This window comes from Pithys albifrons, chromosome 2, assembly GCF_047495875.1.
Source record: "Pithys albifrons albifrons isolate INPA30051 chromosome 2, PitAlb_v1, whole genome shotgun sequence".
Lineage (NCBI taxonomy): Eukaryota > Metazoa > Chordata > Aves > Passeriformes > Thamnophilidae > Pithys > Pithys albifrons.
The window spans coordinates 85,587,709-85,607,957 of record NC_092459.1 but is presented as its reverse complement, the minus strand read 5'-3'; the positions used below and the strand labels follow the sequence as shown (position 1 = coordinate 85,607,957).

At 45.0% G+C, this 20,249-nt stretch overlaps 1 protein-coding gene across 4 annotated transcripts in view; it reads left to right on the top strand.

Annotated features, from left to right (window-relative positions):
- Nucleotides 1-20,249, top strand: part of MDGA1 (MAM domain containing glycosylphosphatidylinositol anchor 1) — a 148,051-nt gene that overhangs the window by 115,618 nt on the left and 12,184 nt on the right. For 3 of the 4 annotated variants that reach the window (XM_071576659.1, XM_071576676.1, XM_071576649.1), the window contains 4 exons: nucleotides 585-762; nucleotides 1,820-1,843; nucleotides 9,145-9,297; nucleotides 10,527-10,661. In XM_071576659.1, the coding sequence (XP_071432760.1) occupies nucleotides 585-762; nucleotides 1,820-1,843; nucleotides 9,145-9,297; nucleotides 10,527-10,661 (490 nt within the window). The remainder of the gene's footprint in view (nucleotides 1-584; nucleotides 763-1,819; nucleotides 1,844-9,144; nucleotides 9,298-10,526; nucleotides 10,662-20,249) is intronic. The other variant, XM_071576668.1, reaches the window with a different exon arrangement.

Genomic DNA, 20,249 nt, shown 5'->3' with positions numbered 1-20,249 from the left:
AGGGCGCCTATGAGGGACTCCAGAGAACCAGTGTCTTGAACTCAACCCTTTGCTTTGGTCTGCAGAGGCAGTGTGGGCTAAGATTCAAGGATGGATCCTATGGAAGGTTAATGAGGAAGTGTGGTAGTAGAGAGGTCCCAGCAAGGCATCAAATGAAATGCCACAGAGCCCAGGCAGTAAATGGATGAATTGTGCAACAGTGATTGTGAACTGCAGGGTATCTTGGTGGAATGCCATGGTGTGTTTGCAAGCACCTTGTTGCACTAACAGGAATGACTTGGGTTCATTTTTTACCCCCTGAAGCCATTCATTCTGCACACGAAGTTGCTCCAGGACCCATAGTTCAAGTTATCGCTAGAGTCAGGAGGACCCCAGGGTTTCACTCCACAGGGAACTCAAGTTTCTGATCACTTTTCTATACCAGGGGGTGGGAATTTTCAAACCAATACTTCATGAAGATCTCATGGAGAAACCAGTGTACATGTCTGTACAGGAAGAGGAGGAATGGGGTGTCAGATGGTGGGTAGGATCGCTCAGGTTTCCAGTTTCAGGATTCTCATAAGACTGAGGTTTTTTCTTTGCAGCTGTCTCAGAGGAGCACCATCCAAAGCTTCATTCCTGTGAAGAAAATGGAGAAGGGCCTGTTGCTGGAGCACATCTTGCCCAACCTGAAAGTGCCTCAGAGCTATGAAGTTCGCCTGACACCCATCACTAGTTTTGGGGCTGGAGATATGGCTGCCCGCATCATCCGGTACATGGAACGTAGGTGTCTCTTCCTCGGTCCTGGCTACAAGAGCAGGTCTGAGCCCCAGGCCTAGGAACATGGACATGCACAGATGTGGTCTTCTGTCACCCAAGGGTGGATCTCTGCTCTGAAGAGTTTAGATGGCACAGTGCTATCACATTTGACTGTATTTTGGCTGTTGCCTTCAATGCAGAGCCCTAAATAGAGACCCCTGAAGGTCAGTCTCCACTGATCCTTCACTCAGCAGCTCTGACTTGCACTCTCCACTCTGTGGGCAGATCCCCAAAAGCCCAGTGCCCCATCAGGCCATGCTGCAGTTTCCCATGATACAGTGGCATATTAGAAGACACCCACTGGACTCTGTATTAGCCACACGTGCGTAAGAGTAAGAGGATTTCAGGAGGCTTCAGTTCTTTTCAGAGCTGAATGTATGATTCCTTTCCTAACTATTCACTAGTAAAGCTGTAGTTCTGTCCAATAGCATGAGTCGCTAGTCATCCCATTGATACACATTGACCATACTTCTCTCTCCAGCATCCCAATAGCTCACAATTCTCTCCATTCCCACAACTCTATGATTTCTTTACTCTAAAGCAGAAATTGCGTACCTCTCTTCTCCTATGTTTGCACGATTTCATACAACCCTATTGTCCTGTGGACTGACAAACATCTGGTGTCCTCAGCATACTTGTTGTATCAAACTTCCATACTGTGTCAAACTGCTTTGATGTCCCTCTTAGATTCCAAGCTTTGGTGTCTGAGTGGGTGCTATCCCACTGGGTGCTTCAGAAGGAAACTGCTTTGGCTACCAGAAGGGTTCCTCTAATGCAATCTCAGAATCAGCCCTTAGGTGGGGTTTTTTTAAGGTCTGTTGCTGCTTGGATTAGAGTGTCAGCATCTTTTTCCATCACCAAGGCAGACACCAAGCACTGCTGTTTCACAGGGATGCTGCCAGAAGACTTGTGCATCTGTGACCTTTCTTGATGTGTTTGTTTTATTTTCAGAATTTGATTGTGATTTGTGATTTGAGGGAGTGCTAGCTGTTCTGACTTGTTTTTGTGTTTCTTCTTCCAGCAATCAACTATCCCAACCCAACAGGTAAGCAACAAGACCTTTGTGTTTATATTTTGAGTGTAATATGTGTTAGTCAAATGCTCCAGAAGATCAGGCAAGCCAAACAACTGGAATACACAGCTGACTTTGTCAAATCGTTTTCCCCAAAAGAGGACGAAATTGCATACAGTAATGTTTCCAGTAAATATTGCCGTTTGCTGCCAGTTATTGCCAGGAGATATTCACTAGAGATATGCCTCTCTTTCACACCGGATATCTCTGTGACTGGATACACTGTGATCTTGAACCTGCCCTCCCCCTAGCATGATCGATTTGCTTTCAGTAGGCAGATAATATTTAATGTTCCCCAAAATAACCTCTAGGAATGTATATTCTCCATCCTCTTCTGACCAGGAAAGATACCACTTGATATCTCTGCAGGCTTCTATGGAGCAATCTCCATCTCACATCTAGTTCTTCTTACAAACTCCCTGAGCACAGTCCCTTTCTTCTTCCCTTCCAGTGTCATCATTGTTAACTTGTTTATTTTCCTTCTGGTCCTGCTAAGATGCATGTCTTTATCAAGCACCTAGAGTTCTCACTGATTCTGAGAGCAGAATACACAATGTCTCAGAAGAATGGTCTTTAACATGAATGTGGTGGCACCCATTAAGCATGAAAGAGGATTTCTAGCTTTTCGTAATCAGTGCTGGTGTGATCTTCAGGGGATGAAACTAAGTCCCTTTGCTTTGATTGCTGTATATAAGTCCAGACAAAGCTCTTGGACAGAGATGGGCAGAGTACTTGCTAGTGGTCCATGGGGAACAGATGCTTCCATGTAGATGTTTCTCCCCTTTTCCAGCTGGTGAGTCAGCATTCAGTCTTTTTATGTATTACTCTGTGTACGTGTAGGTAAGTGCTACTGCTGGGTAGCAGTGAGAAGAAGAAGCCAGGATTAGCCAATGGCCCAAAAATCAGGATATGGGGTTGTCTTGTTAAGGCAGCCATGAGGCATTAATTCTTGCAAGTTCAGACTCTGAGGATGGTTTGATGAACTGTACTCCACCTGAGAGTAGGAGCTTTTTACAGAGTTAGAGGGATTTTGTGCCTCTAATTCCTGATTCCATTTGCTTACTTTCATCCACTTCCTGATCCTCTTTAAACATCCTGCATAGAAAACTCGCTTGGAATCATGGAGCATATCGACAGGGACCTACTGTAGAGTGTGACTCCTGGTACTTGCTGGAGGAGGCAGCATCCCAGCCCGCAGGTGGAAGTGACAAAATCTGGCCTTTAGCCACTTGCTTTAACACTACATAAATCACTGGTAAAGCCAGAGCAACTTCAGTCCTAATTGTGCCAATCTCTTGGGGACTTTGTAATCTGAACCGTCAGACTGCCTGCCTGAGGTTGCTTTAGCAGCTTGATTTAGTCCAGAACAACTGCATTAAATGTACCTGTGGTGGAGGATAACTCAGCGACACATGTATTTGCATGCAGTATCCCAACACTTATGATTTCCTCTTGTTACGTAACAAGTTGCCCAGCCTCTGGTGGATATTGGGACCTCTGGGTCACTCATGAGCGGCTTGCCTGTGAGTTCACACTTTGAGATTCACTGCCTTAAACTGGAACTATTACACTTGCTTGCAGATATGCCCCTTCCTTTCAGACAAGCTGCTAGTAAATATGAGCCTAAAGGCTCTTAGCTCTCTCTTTAGACCACACTTGAGTTCCCAGACTCTCATCCCAGCAACTTGGAAATCCCTCCTGCTACCTCTTCTTTTCCTAGTTCCTCTGCTACTACCACCCCCAGGGAAAAGTTCACACTAGGCTGCCCAGCTAAATTCTGGGAGCAAACATTGAGAGCTCTCAAGTGAAAGGCAAAGATTAGATGATTAATGCCTCTGGCAGCCTGATCCAAGGGCATGCACAGTGGTGATTAATTTACAAACTCTGAGAGTCACTTAATACAATTATTTCTTCATGCATTTTCTCTCTCAGCCTAATAAGATGTTAATAACATTGGGGCAGGCATGCATGTGGCATGGCTACAAAGCCAGGTACGGGGCTGTAAAGGAACAGCAAAGGAAAAGCAGAGCAAGGGAACAAAACACATTGAGGATTTCAAATATTTAGAAGTTACAGGTAAGACTGACTCTTAAATTTAGTCGATCTAGTTCTAGAAACCATAATTTATATTAAAAAAACTGCCTAAAAATTATCTTACAGTTCTTAGAATAACTGATTATTTTAATGTCATGACTAAATTTGAGAGCTCCTCTGCAATTTCATTTGGATATAACCTTTGCTTCCTAACCCAAACCCTGCAGTGCTGCCCCGCAAACTGTTCACCTCATCAGCAGTGAATGGTTTGGGATTTTCCTGGTTTTACCAGATGTAACCTTGCAACCTTCGTGATGAGGTCATTAAGAAGTATATGGGATAGTTGATTTATTTTTCTGTTGGACAGTACATCTTGCCATTCTGGAGCAACGACACTATTTCTCATGTATCCTGCAATCTGTGTGTGGTGCTACAACGTTTTGGGACTATGGACAAGTACGGTGGGTGGAGTTCCATGCCAGATGCTGGTTGTTGTAGACTACAGTGCTTTATTGCTTACCATCTAACGCTTGTGTGTCCTGTCTCTGATAATACCTCCTAGTCCAGGGGAATCTAAGCTTGTTGCTCAGGTATGAACATATGGGAATGAGATGTCAGCCTCCTGTTTAGAGTTGGATTTGTACCCCTTCTTCAGGAATGTTTGTAACACAAAGATTAAAAAAGGTGACAATTCCTTGTATCATAATGGCAAATAGGATTGTCTGGGCCATTTTATCCCCTTATTGCAGATGGAGATGTTAAAGCAGACAGCAATCCAGTGTGATCCCAACCAGTTATGGTATTATGAAGCTTTCTTCCTTTACTGGTGATAAATGCTCTGGAAGATTACACTGGAAAAGACTGTTAAATGGTTTTTTGTAGATCATAATGTACTCTGAGGTCTCAATACAGTTTCCAATGTTTTCATTTTCTAGATGGGGAAACTGTTGTCCAGAGAGAAGGTGATAGCCTGTGGATCAGGCAACAGGTTTGCAACAGAGCTGAGGCTTGGAGTGTGTTTCTTTATGCTCCAAGCCAGTTTCAGTCCTCAGACCACAGCTAAAGGATGAAGGCAATTTTATTCAAGTGCACTCCATCTGCTATTCACCCATAGGCTGCAGCTAGAATAGGATTATTATTTTTTGCATTCATCTGGCAGCCAGAATTTCAGAACAAGTGATGGTTTCCCCCTAAGGACTTGAAAGGAAAACCTCCATTATGTTCTTCAAGAAGGCAAAGCAACAAGAAATGCTAATCACCACAGCAGAGGGTCTCTCCCCTTGGAATGCAGGGAGGTATCTGTGAGGAGGAGCAAACATGTCTGCACCGAGCTGCCATCACTACAAAGCCTGCCAAGGAAATCTGTTTGGTGAAGACAGGGCTAACTCCAGCCTTTGAGGAACCAGCTCCCCTGCCACCTCTACCTCACCTATGCCAATCCAGAGAACAACTTCTATGTTCAATATTTAAATCCACTGCTTAATTTTTAAACAAGAAGGTTCCTTTGCACCATGGTGCTGAGCCAGGTTCCCTGCAGATGGGCTGAATCTGCAACAAGATTTGCTTCACACGGTGAAGGTCAACAATCAGATCACCTCGTGACCTCTTGAGAGAGGTCATTTAAAGGTTTTCTTTTTGTCTGGATCTGACAGGTTTATCTTGACAAGCTTTGTTGATGAACATCCAGAGGTGGTGTGCTGATGGTGCCCCAAACCACACTGAACATGTCCTAGTTATTCATGGAACCTCCACTTCTAGCTCAGAGAAACAATAGAACTTTGACTTCATGTGGCATGTTTTAAACCAAAGGACCACGAATCAGAGCACTTGGATTCTGTTTCCAGCTGGCACACTGCCTGCTGTGACCTTAAATGAGTCCGTCTCTACTTTTGTGCCTCTGTTTCCCCATGTGTAATGCAGGTGATATATAGAAAGAGGCATTGTTATGCCACAGAGGTGTTAGGAAGCCTTGTTCCTTAGTTGTTGCAAAGTGCCTTGAGCTCCCAAGCTAAGCAGAGGCAGTGTACTGTAGTTAGAAACTCCTGCACAGCAAGTGGTGTTGCACATAAGCTGGATCATGTTGTTGATTAAGCAATAGCATTGGTTGATCTGTGATGCACAAGTCCTTCTCTATTTTGTACTCTGCTGTAAGTGTTGCCTTCTGGAAGTAGCTTCATTTGAGTGAGAAAAGAGGATGTAATCAGGACCCTGATTTGATGTTAAGAAAGCTCTTCAGGCTTTTGAGTCATCTTTTCTGAGCAGTCTCATGCCATGGGTGTGTGGGGCTTCTTTCCAATGAGGTGCAGTAGTCCATCAGTTGGCACAACCAGACCTTGGTGCTAAACTGGGAGTAATGTCTTCAGTCCTTTTGCCTTGCACAGCTCTCTCTGATCTCCACCTGAGCTTGTACTTTCTTCTTAATCTACCTCTCCTTTTAATGTCTGTGCCTCCTCATTTGTGGGTTTGTTCCCCCTCAGTCTCCTGGCTGACCTCTCTGTTACAGCTTACAGCTGTGCTTTCCAACTGATGTTTCCTGTTAAGGTAATTTTGTGCTGGAGAAAGATGTCACCTCTCTTTGAAGGTCCATGTGCACAACAGGGTCAGAGGTGCAAACAAACCCAGTCCCTTTGCAAAAGGATAGTCGTGGTGGATCCTGCAGTGTAGGGTATTGCTGTTGTCTCTTCTAACTGCAACTGGCAACCCATGAACTGAAGTCATGGAAATGCTTGTCTTTGGCTCAGTGGAGAGAAACCAGGGATATTGCACAACCCAACAATATCAGCCAGAGGGGCTCCAGCCCCTCCCTTGAGAACCACTGAGTATCTGGTACAACCTTCTCTCAGCTGAAGAAGGACCCTTAGGAGCTGCTTTATCACTCTTTTCTCCTTCCATCTCCCTGTGCTGGGGATGAAAGAGGTCCAACCCACATAGTTGCCATGTCCCTCAAGCATCAGCCCCATCATCTGCTCCCCATTCCTCCTTTCTCCTTCAGCTCCAGATGCCATTTGGACTCCTGTGCTAGGCACTGCCGAGCAGTGGCTAATTTGGATTTGGATGCTAATTAGAAATGAGCAGATTGAATGGAAAGCACTTAGTCAGGGTTAATCAGCAGTTAAGTGGCCAGCCCAGCCAAGCTCTCAATGGCTGTGCTCAGCTCAAAAGAGCAGCATTTCCCACTGAGTTTATGGAAAACCCAGCTGCCCTCATCTATGAACCAAGCCCTTGGTTTGCCACACCATATTCAGCCTATGCTGGCAAACATGTTTTTGCTGGCCACAGCAGGAGGCTGCCTCCTCTTTTCTCGCTGCTTCAGTGGAATGCTGGAAAGAGGCAGGCAAGGAAGAGAAACCCAGTTCCCTGCCACAGGGATGTGCAGACTTTTGATGTCTGTTTGGATGACAGTTCTTTTCGTTTCCAAGTGGGAGGGAATGGGGAGGATGCTAGCTGCAGTGTCTCAGAGTCAAGATTCTGTTCATTTCATGTGTAGTCTCTCTGGTACAAAATGACAGATTTTGGTGTGCATGGTAGGTGTGTGAAGTTCATACCATCATGATATACCATGTCTAGAGCTTTTGGCCCTGGTATTGCAGAAAACTTACCTGTCCCATTTTTGGCACCCAGCCCATAGCTTGCTGGCCCTGCTCTGTCCTACATGTCCTGCCAGAGTCACCCAGGTTAGGAGAAAAACCCTTCTGCCCAGGAATCAGCAAGTCATCACAGAAGATATGAGAATACAGCAGTCTAAGCAGGCATTTGGGCTTCTCTTCATCTAGGCATAATAAATAATAGGAACAATGTGGGGAGTAAACCCCAAAAAGCAGAATCTTGCACCAGCATACCACAGATGAGGTTCATAGCAAATCCCAAAGCCTTGTCTAGAGCCTTGTTTTCCCTTCTGTGTGTGTTCTTTCATGGGTCTCTCAGTTTCATAGCACACCTCCTTGCTCATATAAAGGCAGGAATTCTTGTGCTTATTGTATATCAATCACTTGCGAGGGCTGAGATCCCATGCTCAGCCCATTCTCCAGCTTGAGTGCCCAAGGACCTCTCAGAACACACAGCAGTTTTTACACTGGGTCTTGGACTCTTTTCTCTTTCTTTTTCTGCCCGTTTCATCCATCCCTTTCCTATTGTGTCAGCAGTGTAAAGCTGGTTCTTGGCCTTTGTTTTTGTGACTCAAGAACTACCTTTTTAACTCAAAGCTTACAGTCTTCAGCCTGCTTATATCCAATTCGTTCAAATCTCTGCAAGTCTGTATTGGGTTATGTCTATGCACAAGATTTTTCACCTGTCTTACAATATTGCTGTAGGGTGTAACTGTCTGTGGTAGTAATAAAAGTGAGCCCTATTGCACATGTAACTGATCCTACATAAAAATCTTTTGCCTACGTGTCTTATTTTGTTAGGGGAACCAGCATAAGCTCAAAATCAAATGTGCCTTTTAGCTGGTATAAATTAGATGTACTCTAGCCAAATGACACATTTGTCACACTGAGCTGACCTCTTCTCCACAGCTGATTTTTTTTCATGTATGTCATAGTTTAGTTAAATATATAGCCTAAAGGAGGGTCATCTGCTGACACTTTTTCCTCTCACCCGAGGAAATTATGCTACTATCAAGTTGTTCTGATATAAAAGCCCTTGTAGCCTGTTTGCCTTCAATGCTCTTTTTACTCTCCTCTACATTTGCCCCTTCACATCTCTCAGCAGAATCTCTCTCTTTAGCTATAATAGCTTTATTCGATTTTGTCAGACCATCACATCCATCACCCTTCCATGACAATACTAATCACAGATATATCATGGGTCATAGGAAAATAAGGAACATTTTATATACTAAAAGATTGGAGATTTAGGTTAGATCTTAGTAGTAAATTCTTTACTAAGAGAGTGGTGAGGCACTGAAACAGGCTGCCCAGAGATATTATGAGTGCCCCATCTCTTGAGATGTCCAAGGCCAGGTTAGATGGGACCCTGAGCAACCTGATCTAGTGAATGGCATCCCTGTCTATGGCAGGCAATTTGAACTGGATGATCTTTGAGGTCACTTCCAACTCAAACCATTCTGTGATTTCTATGATGCATTCCTTTTCAGCCTCCTCCTCAGGTCAGGGGCTGCCCATCTGCCCCTAGCTTGACACAGAGCCTCAGTAGTGACACAGCACTACTGCAAGTACCCAGGCAGCTTGGGCAGAAGATTTGAAAAGCAGCAGCTGACCAGCGCTTTCCCTTCCCTGCAGATAACACCTGCCGCTTTGAGGATGAGAAGATCTGCGGCTTCATGCAGGACAAGATGGACAACTTTGACTGGACCCGGCAGAATGCCCTCACCCAGAACCCCAAGCGCACCGTCAACACAGGGCCCCCCACGGACATCAGCGGTACGCCGGAGGGTAGGCACACATCTGGGTTTCTTTTGGCTTGGCTGGGGAGGTGACATGCACGCTGTCACTTGTCAGGAGTCTTGCAGCTCTGGGAGCTGCTGGAGGGCTGATCTGCTTTCCACTTAAAATGCCTCTCCTCCACACAGGGTGCAGGGAGCAGGCAGTTAATTTACATGTTGCTGATTGGCATTAAACACACAATTAAAACACCCACGACTCTGTTGAAGGGAATAGTATGAGCATTAGTTCTTGTTACCAGTTAATTGACTGCTACCTAATGCCCTTGTACTGTTTGAAGCTTGTTTTGAAGTAAAAAATGATAAACAAGTAGAATATCTCTAACACCTAGAAATAGCTCTGCTGGTTTTAGCCAGCTGTTTTCTCAAAGAAGGTCTCAGGGAGGCAAACAGACCTCCTTAGTGCCAAGCAGGAGCATGAGATACAGGAGCTGCCTTACCTCATGCCTGAAGGAGACTAGCGTTATGTATTGCTCATGCTAGCTGTGAGTGGAGTACATGCTCCCATTTTAGCTGGATATTACTTCCTCCTTTCTCTAATGAGGAAAGTAAATTTGTATGCAGGCACATATCTTTGAACACAGGAAAAAAATGGGAACCATGCAATGGCAAGCTAAGGAAGTGGCTTTTCCCATTAGTGTTCACTACACCAACCTGATTGAGCATTGAAAATTATGTCAACAAATTAAATAGCTAATCTGTTCCTCCCTGGGCTGTTAAAAACTACTTTGGTATTGTTCTCTTTAGACAACAATATTGTTTAGGCCAGATATACCAAATCGTCTCTCCCTCTGTTTAAGGCAGAGAAATTAGTTGAGAATGGTTTCTCCCGCCTCTTTCTGGTTTTCTCCTTACACTGTGCAGTCAGTTCTGGGGCTCCTTGTGCTGCAGCAGAAAGGCTCATTTTGCACCCAGACAGATGTGTGTGTGCACACTCAGGAATTCACCTGCTGCACGTGCTCACAGCAAGTCTGCAAGATGCCCATCTCTCCTGCTCTCCTACTGCCAAGGTGGAGAGGCACTGTGGACATCCTGCAAGTGCCTCTGGCCAGGATCACAGTGGATGCAGAGCAGTTGGGAAGAGCAAGGCCATGCCTCCCAAAGGAGGAGAGGTCTCCCAGAGGAGGAGGAGTGGTCTCCCCGCCACTGGCTTCCCATCTCTTGCAAGAAGGGAGACCCAGTGCATGCTGCCTTTCCCCACCTTTCCTTCTTGTTCTGTAGGTTATTACATGTTCATTGAGGCGTCCCGGCCCCGGGTGACAGGAGACAAAGCCCGGCTCATCAGCCCCCTCTACAACATTACTGCCAAGTATTACTGTGTCTCCTTCTACTACCACATGTATGGGAAGCACATCGGTGAGTACCCTCCAGGGAAGGATAACCCCAGCCTTGAGCAGGCTGTTGGGGAAGATCTCCAGCCTCTCACTCCAACAGCTGTGCCTCTGAGCAGAAATTCAGGAGGGCACTGAAGAAGAGATGGAGGTTAAGAGGCTTTGTGGGACCAGAGAGTTCTACAGTGGCTGCAGCTATATTGGGATGGGCAGGATGTGTGTTTCCCCAGCTGTGCCAAGGGGCTGTCCCGTGTGCCTGACTCCCTCCTCTCTAACTGTAAGCCTGTGAATGCAGCAAGCACCACAGAAGTGCCTGGCACACTAATGAGTTTCCATATCCAGTCAAGGAGCAATTGCTAATTCGTCACCTCTTGATTATAATTTCATTAATTTGAATAATAGATGCACTCTTCCCACAGCACGCTGGGTTATTAATCACCTGCTGGACTGGAGCCTGACTGAAAAATCAGAACCCAGGCAGGAATGTGTCTGCCCTTCAATAAACGGGGTTAATTAACATCTCCCTGCTCAGCACCATAGATGTCACTGGAAGGGAATGTACTCCTGAGTCTGGCCACCACTTTGTGCACTTGTGGCATAGCTGAGAGGTTAAACTGCAAAATCTGGGCAATGCTGAAACCCTGACAACCATGGGTGCCGGGCACTAGGGACTGGGCTGCAGTTCACTGTATAGGTCTCCATCTGTGTCTTTGTTCTGAGGGGTCGGGCTAGGTCAGAGGTGTTTGCACACACCTGTATTCCCCCTGCAGACTGGCTGCTCCATGCTGTAGTCATGTCATCAGTGACAGGTTGCTGAGGCAGAGCACTGTCAGTGTTGGCTCACACCAGGTTTTTCTGAACTTGCTGATCCTGCTTAGCTGACAGGAGTCCAGCTGTTAATGCTGTCTGGCAAACTCACATATTCCCTGCAGCTGACTCTTGTGGTAGGTCAGCTCTGCTGCCTAATTCCTGCATGTCTTCTGGGGGCTTGAAAAGGGATCTCATTTTTTGTGATTTCAGTGAAGACTGGCCCAGACTGGTGGGAGGCTAGCAAGGAAAGATGTAGGGAGAGGAGGCCTCTTTTGCCTTGTTTCCTTTGGAAATAAAAGTAGGTGTCATATCCCAAGTTCATTCACAGGTAAGGTAAAAGCCCATCAACTTTTGCTTGCTTTTGGACATGAGCTCTGTTTTACAGCTTTCGTGTGGTGGTCTGTCTGGAGATGAGGTGAACTGCACAGAGATCAATTCTTTAGAGGTTTTTTGCATTTAGCATTTTAACTCTTTACTCATTTGCTCCACACGCAAATTACCCAGAGCAAAAGCAACAGTGACTCCCAAAACCTAAGAAAGCCACTGAGTGCCATTTTCTATTTGTCTCCTTCAGACACCTTTTACATCTGTTGATTTTTCTCGATACCTAATGGCTGTGGCCCCTGCCTGCTCCCTGTTTTTCCCTTGTTGCACAATGGGGCTGATAAATTTGTGCGAGGTGAATAGGCTCTAATGCCACATCATGATTTCCAGAGTGGGTGCTACTGAGCTGAAAATGAATAAATTAATTCAAAATTAGACTGACTACATAGAGTCAGAGAATGAAAGAAATAAATGAGAGGAAGTTCTTTTTCTGTTGGCCTAGAATACATGAATATGTGGAATATGTGACTTGGTCTAGCAAATCCACTATATCTTTGTCTGGAAATTGAAACTTAGTACCTTGTATCTGCTCACCACTGGAGTTTCTTTCAGGGCCAGTCTCAATATTCTGTAACTGTTTTGGTTTCTCTTCTACATTTTGGGGCAGCAGGTTGAAACTGAAACCTCTACAGGAAAAATCAGAATGCATAGTAATGTGAAATTGTCTGTTTTTCATCATTCCCACTATACTAATTACTAACTCTTAACGCTGCTTGATATTCTTTCTTACTGCCACACTGGCAGCACTCTGGCATAGCTGTCATCATCTCTGCACATGGGCAAATAAACCCACATTTGGGACATGCTCTGTTTCACCAGCAGGTCTGATGGCTCAGTCTACATTTTTATAGTACATGTTCCTTACTCCATGGCTGGTTTTGCTTTTATGGAAGTTGTGAAACCCTTCCTGAAAGCTGTAGATTGTTTGGATGGTGCCAGGCTTGATGCCCTAGTGGCTGAAGTCCTCTCAGAGCTTTTAGGGAAAAGCAAGTTTATTTAGCTCTTTTCTTTAGCCCTGGGTTAGAGGAGAGTGTAGGACTTAGTAGGACTTCTGTCAAACCAGGAAACAGACCCTGCCCTCTCACCCATATCACATACCTGACAATATGAAGGTAAAGATGGGGTTTCTACAGTCCTGAGCTATGCCTTGCTTCCCATATATCTGCCTATCCCTGATGCCTACAGTCATAGCCCCAACCCCCGGCTCACCTGGTGTCAGCGCAGTCCTACAGAGCCACGTGACTGAGCCAGCCATAGCACTTAACAAGAACATACCAGATTGTTGGCAGGCTGTCAGCAAGAGAGTACCTCTCAGCCCAAGCCTTCCTAGCAACTCCAGCTCCATTGTGGAGCAAACCAAAGCTCTGTCACTATGAAAAGAAGCCTTATAAAATCCCGACATTTATTTATTTTTTAATAACCCTTTTATTACCTTTCTTCCCCCCTCTACAGAACTTGAAAGCTGGTTTACTCTCACAATTTGACTATAAAATATCCATAGCCATCCAGGCAAATCTTCCCTGGGAGAGTTCCCAGACACTACTCGTTTATAATAGATATGACGAAAGAGAGAAACAGAATACAAATGGACTGGCTGTAGCCATGGTATAAAATATTCAGTGACTAGCAGAGCAGGACGATGTTGAATATCTCTCAGCTGATGAGAGAGCAGGATGAAGGGGAGGTCCCTGGAGGCAATTCCTGTTTTTCTGAAGTTATTTGGTCATTCATTTTTCTTCCTCTGGCCCCCTCTGGAGCAAGCATTCACATTGCCCTATGATCCTGCCTGCCCAAACACAAAAATCAGGGGGAGATAAAGAAAAGAACTCCCGTTTCCAACAGGCATTCAGGAACAAGGATGTCTTGCTTGTGGCTGACACAGACACATCAAATGAGGAATTGCTTGCTTTCTTCAGGGAAAGAAACTAGCCACGGCAGGCAACAATGATTTGCCAAGTTCAAAACAGCCTTTTTGTCAGGTTGGCTGGGTGAGTCAACATTTGCAGGTGGGAGCAAATCCTCAAGTCCTTGCTTCAAGCCATCAAACTCCTCTTCCTCCCTTCCCAGGGGCTGCCAGACAAGAGAAGCTTGAAGCTTTGCCCCGGTCCCAGAGATTTGACATCAGTAAGTGAAACCTGGTGGGATGAGTCTCCTGACTAGAGTGTGCTGTTGGATGGTTACAGGCTCTTCACGGGGGATAGAGAGGGCAAAAAAGGTGGAAGGGTGGCACTGTATGTAATAGAAAGGTTAGAATATATGGAGCTCACAGTTGGCAATGGCACATTTGAGAGTCTCTGGGTAAGAATCAAGGGGGAAACAAATAATGTGGAAGTCATTGTGGGAGTCCACTATAGACCTTCCAGCCAGGACAATGACGCCATCAAATTCAAGGAACTAAGGGACACTTCCAAATCAACTACATTTGAGAGACTTCAACTTTGCAGACATCAACTTGAAGCACCATACAGCTAGTACAGCCCAGGCCAGAAGATTCCCAAGAAACATGGAGGATCACTTTATAGAACCAGTCCTAAGGGAGCTGACTTGAAAAAATACCCTCCTTGATCTCTTGTCAACAGAGTGGATCTTGTAAGTGAAGTAGAGGTTGTGGTTGTCTTGGCCATGGTGACCACCAAGTGATTAAGTTTAAAATTGCTGTTAACAGAAGGAAAAGTGCCAGCAAAACCTCAACTCTGGACATGAGGAGAGCAGACTTCAGCCTGCTCATGGAATTAGTAAGTGAGATCCCCTGGGACAATGTTTTTGCAGGTGATGGGATCCATCAGTGCTGGTCACTTTTTGAACATCACCTCTGATGCCGTGAATGACCCTTCCCCCCCAAAAAAGGACTTCGAGCCACGTTAGTGTAGGGTAAGTTAAAAAGTAAAGGTCCTTTAATAACACAGGGCCTACAGCCCACAGGAATACAGGATGACATGCATGTGTCTCAGTTCTTGTTTCCATGGCTTTTATAATAAGATCCTTCCAATCATTGCTTTACACATTTCTCAGTCCAGCCCCAGTCCCACCCCTGGTCCAACCCCCTGGAATTGGGTCTGGGGTCGTCAGGACCCTCTGTCTTCATCAGCTCTTCTTCCTCAGGCTCACAAAGATCTCTTGGAGCTCATCCAGTTTTGGCTTTTGGGTCACTCTGACCTATGTTTATGTTTCGTTCTGTAGGCCTTCTGATATCCTTCAGCTCTTTACCTTGGAAAGGAGTCTAAACAAGATTAATTAACTAAAGGAATTTGAGCTTCCTGTTCTGGGACAGGGGTAGTGATAGAAAGGCATTAAACTTAAACTGTTAGAAATATTAACCCTCTAAAAATCTACAACTACTGTGTTCCTAAAATCTACAAAATGTGAAAATCAGAACAAAAACCCTTTCGGCATCACCTCCTAAGGGCACAGGAGCAGGGAGTTCCCAATGTTGGAAGTCAAGCAGGTGAGGTGGAAGGCCAGCTTGGCTGAGCAGGAATCTTCTCTTGAAGATAAGACAAAAAAAGAAGGTGCATGTACAGTGGAAGGAAGGTCAAGTGACATGGGAAGAATTCAGAGATCCTGCTTGCCACTGCAGGGAGAAAATCCCTGTGGCCAAAGCTCAGCTGGAGTAGAAGCTGGCCAGGAATGTGGGGAACAATAAAAAAGAGTTTTTTCAAGTATATTAATGCAAGTAGGCAGTATAGAAACATCATCAGCCCATTACAGCATCAGGATGGTCACCTCATAAAGAGGGACAGAGAAAAGACAGAGGTGTTTAATGCTTTCTTTGCCTCTCTTCAACATGGATGATAGATCAAGGAGGTCTAAGTGCCCTGAGCTGGAGCACCATGTCTGCAAGAATGATCAACTCCCAGTTGACTCAGAAATTGTGCTGGATCTGTTGCTCCAGCTGGATCCCTACAAATCTGTGGGACCTGGTGGGATTCATCCCAGAATCCTCAAAGAGCTGACTAATGTCATTGCACAACCTCTCTTGATGACTTTTGAGCAGTCTTGGAAATTCAGAGGGTTCCCAGCTGACTGGGAACTGGTGAATGTTGTCTGGATTTTCAAGAAGGAGGACCCTGGAAACTACACACCTGTCAGTCTCATTTCAGTGCCTGAAGATTATTCTGTGAAGTATTTAAAAACACCTGAAATACAATGCAGTCATCAGTCACAGTCAGCACAGTTTCATGAGAGGAAAGTCCTACTTATCCAACCTGATTCCCTTTCATGACAAGGTAATCCACCTAGGTGATCAAGGGAACCCAGTTGATGTAATCTTTTTGGATTTCAGTAAAGCTTTTGATGCTGTCTCTCACAGGATCCTTCTGGACAAAATGTCCAGCACACAGCTGGATAAACACATCATGGGATGGGTGAGCAGTTGGTTCATGGGTGAACCACAGACAGTAATAGTGAATGGGGGAAAATCAGATTGGTGACCTATCACTAGTGGGGTTTAAAGAGCTCCATCTTGGGCCTTGTGCTCTTCAACAGCTTCATGAATGACTTGGACACAGGACAGGAAGGGATACTAAGCAAGTTTGCAGATTGTCCTTATCTGCTCTACACTGGAGTGGCATCACCTTGAATATTGTGTGTAGTTTTGGGCACTTAAATATAAGAAATATATTAAGTTCTTATGAAGTGTCCAAAGGAAGGCAACGAAGATGGTGAAGGGCCTTGAGGGGAAGCTTTGTGAGGAGTGGATGAGGGCACTTGGTCTGTTCAGCCTGGAGAAGAGGAGACTTGAGGGGAGACCTCATCGCAGTCTACAACCTCTTCATGAGGCGAAGAAGATGGACAGGCACTGATCTCTTTTCTGTGGTGACCAGTGACAGGACCTGAGGGAATGGACTGAAATTGTGTCGTGGGAGGTTTAGGTTGGATATTGGAAAAAGATTTTTCACCCAGAGGGTGGTTGGGCACTGGAACAGGCTCCCGAGTGAACTGGTCACAGGACCAAGCCTGACAGAGTTCAAGAAGTGTTTGGACAATACCCTCAGGCACATGATGTGACTCTTGGGGATGATCCTGTGCAGAACCAGGAGTTGGACTCAAAGATCCTTGTGTATCCCTCCCAACTTGACATATTTTGTCATTCTGTGATTCTGAGAGGACAGTGTCCCTGATGGACTTTTCCCACCACAGTCCTCCGCCACCTTTCTCTCATGTCTCCTGATAGCCAGGTTATAAGCTGCACTTCCTCCTGCTCACTTCTGGATGCTCTCACAGACCCTGCAGCAAGAGATGTGTTCATGGTCAGGTTGCAGAATGAAGGTTGCTCAGAGGGATGTGGAAATTTCAGCCACAGTGAATGTAGCTTTTTATGTGGCCATTGTGGTGCATGTGGTACACAGTGAATGCTTAACACTATAGCTTCCTATCCCTATGTCTTGAGCCAGTGACTCATTGGGAAGCACTTGAGTCAAGGAGTTTACCTGCTCACAGAGGTACCTACATAAAAGCAGTGATACATGATGTGCCCAAGCAGCATTTTTTTAACCTCTTCTTGGCAGACCCTTTTCAAACTGGGTTTTTAATAGCAGTAGCCACTGCACACAGGTTTATGATGATGTCAGAGAAGGGAGAAGGCAAAGACCCATCCTTGCCCTGGGGTACCTCCCAGGATGAGACTGTTCAGCTGCTTTCTGTAGTGAAATTCACAAGTCTTGGTTTAGGGATAGATGTCCTTTTGGAAGACATTTGTAACAGGAAGCTAGAACTTGTTTTTGCTTAGGAGGCCTTTTGCCTGCAAAGTGTCTCTCTGCTCTGCGGGAGAGAGAACGTTCACAGACATGTACAGAGCCTCCTTGGGCCGGAGAGGGCAGGGGAGGAAGGGAGAAAATAAAAAGCCCTGGCAGACCATGGGAGCTGCCTTTTCCCTGAGGCCTGGTGCTGTCTCCTATCACTGTGAGGTTTTGTAAGTTTTCAGCATCCTCATCTCCAAAATAAACCCTTTTGAATCCTTTCCACTGCTTTGGCATTTTTGGGAGAAATACCTGTGTATATTTTGCTTTATACTTGGGCTTCAAGAGCTGGATCTGATCAAGTGCAAAGTTGGAAGACCCTGCTCTTGGCTTGCAATTTTTGTACTTTGAGCCTCCCTTTAGCACTAGAAATGTCATGGTCTTACTTTGGCCAGTTCCTCTCCCAGAAATCAGATAACTGGCTTATTTTCTGGCATATGTCCAGCATCTGTCAAGCTCAGGAAGAGTTAAAGGTGTGGATATTCCAGTGCTAACACAGACCTTATCTGACCTTCCCAGCTAAGTCTACCCTATGTATAATCAGGATGGGAATCTTCCAACGAAATGGTGAAGTACTCATTGCTCTCTTCAGCTTCTTGAGAAGGAAAAGTGGGTGGAAGGTGCTAATCCCTGGTATTTGGTGACAGGACATTCAAAGTGGCACCAGAGGAAGATCAAATTTCTTTACTGAGAGGGTGGTCAGACACTGGAATAGGCTTCCTAGAGAGGTCTTCAAAGTTGTCAGGCAGTTGGACTAGCTAGTGGTTGTAGGTCTTTGCAACTTTACCTTCACTTCCCTTTTTTATCTCTTTCTATTCTATTCCACGCTGCTCTAAGATAATGTGAAGAACAGTTCTTGGGACTGACAAAGACAGATTTGGGTCCTGAGTCACTAGAAACAATGAGACCTTGCCACAGCATCTGAGTTCAAGAAAGCCATAAGCTGATTCACAGAGGTAATTGGCTTGTGGGCAGCCACTCACACTGGTGGTGACACCACTGATGCCTTTCTGGTGAGGAGAAGTCACAGATGTGGAAGGCCTGCCAAACTGAATTGCTTCATTACTTCTTCAACCCAGATAATGCAGCCAGCGCAAAGGTGTGTCTGAAAGGCTGTGGTAGATGATCAAATGCCAGTGGATGCCATGTGGCTGCATCTTGTTTCTGACAATGATCAGAGCTGTCAGGTCACACAGATTGATAGGTACCAATTAATTCAATGCAAAAGCAATTTGAACCAGGGAGACATCCTTTTTATAAGATTCAACATTTCTACTCAAACTTTGTTTGTGAACGCAGCACTCTGCCACTGCACAGTTACACAGGTGGCGTCCTGGAGGTGGCTACATTCTGTTGGATACGTAAAGTTTGCCTTATATAGAAATGTGTTGTTCTTGAAGTCCATGCCATTATCTCCAGAGCAATAGCTCTACACAGTAGAGATTACATCACTGGATTGATTGAGAGGCTGCTGATTTTCGTAATGAATATGATTCACTTCTCTCTAACCTCTTGAAAACAAGTTGCAGTTAGAGTTAAGTGAACATTTTGTAATGAAAAATGTACTCGATTTTTTAAAAACTCATTCCTTTTCCACTTATTCAGATGGGTTCTTGGCTTTACTCATTCCTTCATCAATAAATACCTATTTGACTAATGTTGTGTTCAGAGATCCAGAACTTCCTGTGGGCTATAGTTTAGACCATTTGGATAGACTGTGGTCTTTTCTAAGAGTATCTGCTTTTTGAGGGGGAAGTTAGTCAAATACCACAATCGTGAGCAAGGATTATAAATACCTGGCAACATAACCACATATTTGTAAAGTGTCATTCAACCTCTCTGGGTTCAATACAGTGGCTCTGAACCAAAGACCGTTGAAGTCACTCTTTTTCTAAAGACTTCAGTGAACTTTGGGTTAGAGGCATAGATTTAAAGATTATTAAGACCCAATGGGACCAATACAAGATCTAATCAAACTTGTGCATAAACAAGTGCAGAGAACTCCCTTCAGTTGCTTTTGCTGGAGCCCAGTAAATACTATGTGTCTATACCTTCACTGGATGTTAACTTACAAAGAGCACCAACAGTATGTTTGATATGGCACATAGGACTGAATCATCATAAGCCGAAAAGCTTGGGACATAAAGCTGAAGAAGACATGGAGATGAGGAGGAAAGGTATTCAGATGTGAATTTGCTACATGTAATTTTTATTCCATCAATATTGTGTCTTCATGTTGTTGCAGGCATTCTGCTTAGTACCTTGAATCAGGATTCACTGGTCTCTGCCTTTTCTTGCCTCTCACAAAGAGTGCCATCTCTGAATCGAGTTTCCAGTGCAAATAGCCACTGAAATGTTGCCTTCTTCATAAGTCCTCTTGTATGTCTTAGCAGTTGAATGCCTGACCACATTTCTGCTGTAGAATTTGTTGGGAAGGTTGTCAGAGGCACAGATGCTGTCACCAGTTCATTTGCTGATGCCCTGAATCCCCATAGATCATTTTTGCTTTTGCTTACCTTATCTATCATTACTCCTCTGGCTGGAAGTTGCTATGATCTCCTCATCCTTCCTTCATGGTCTAAGGATAGACTCCTTCCATTTAGACTTGACTGACAGCAGCAGCCTTGTGCAAAGTTGAGGAGCTGTAAAGATATACAGCAGCCAGATCTTCTCCTGAGACA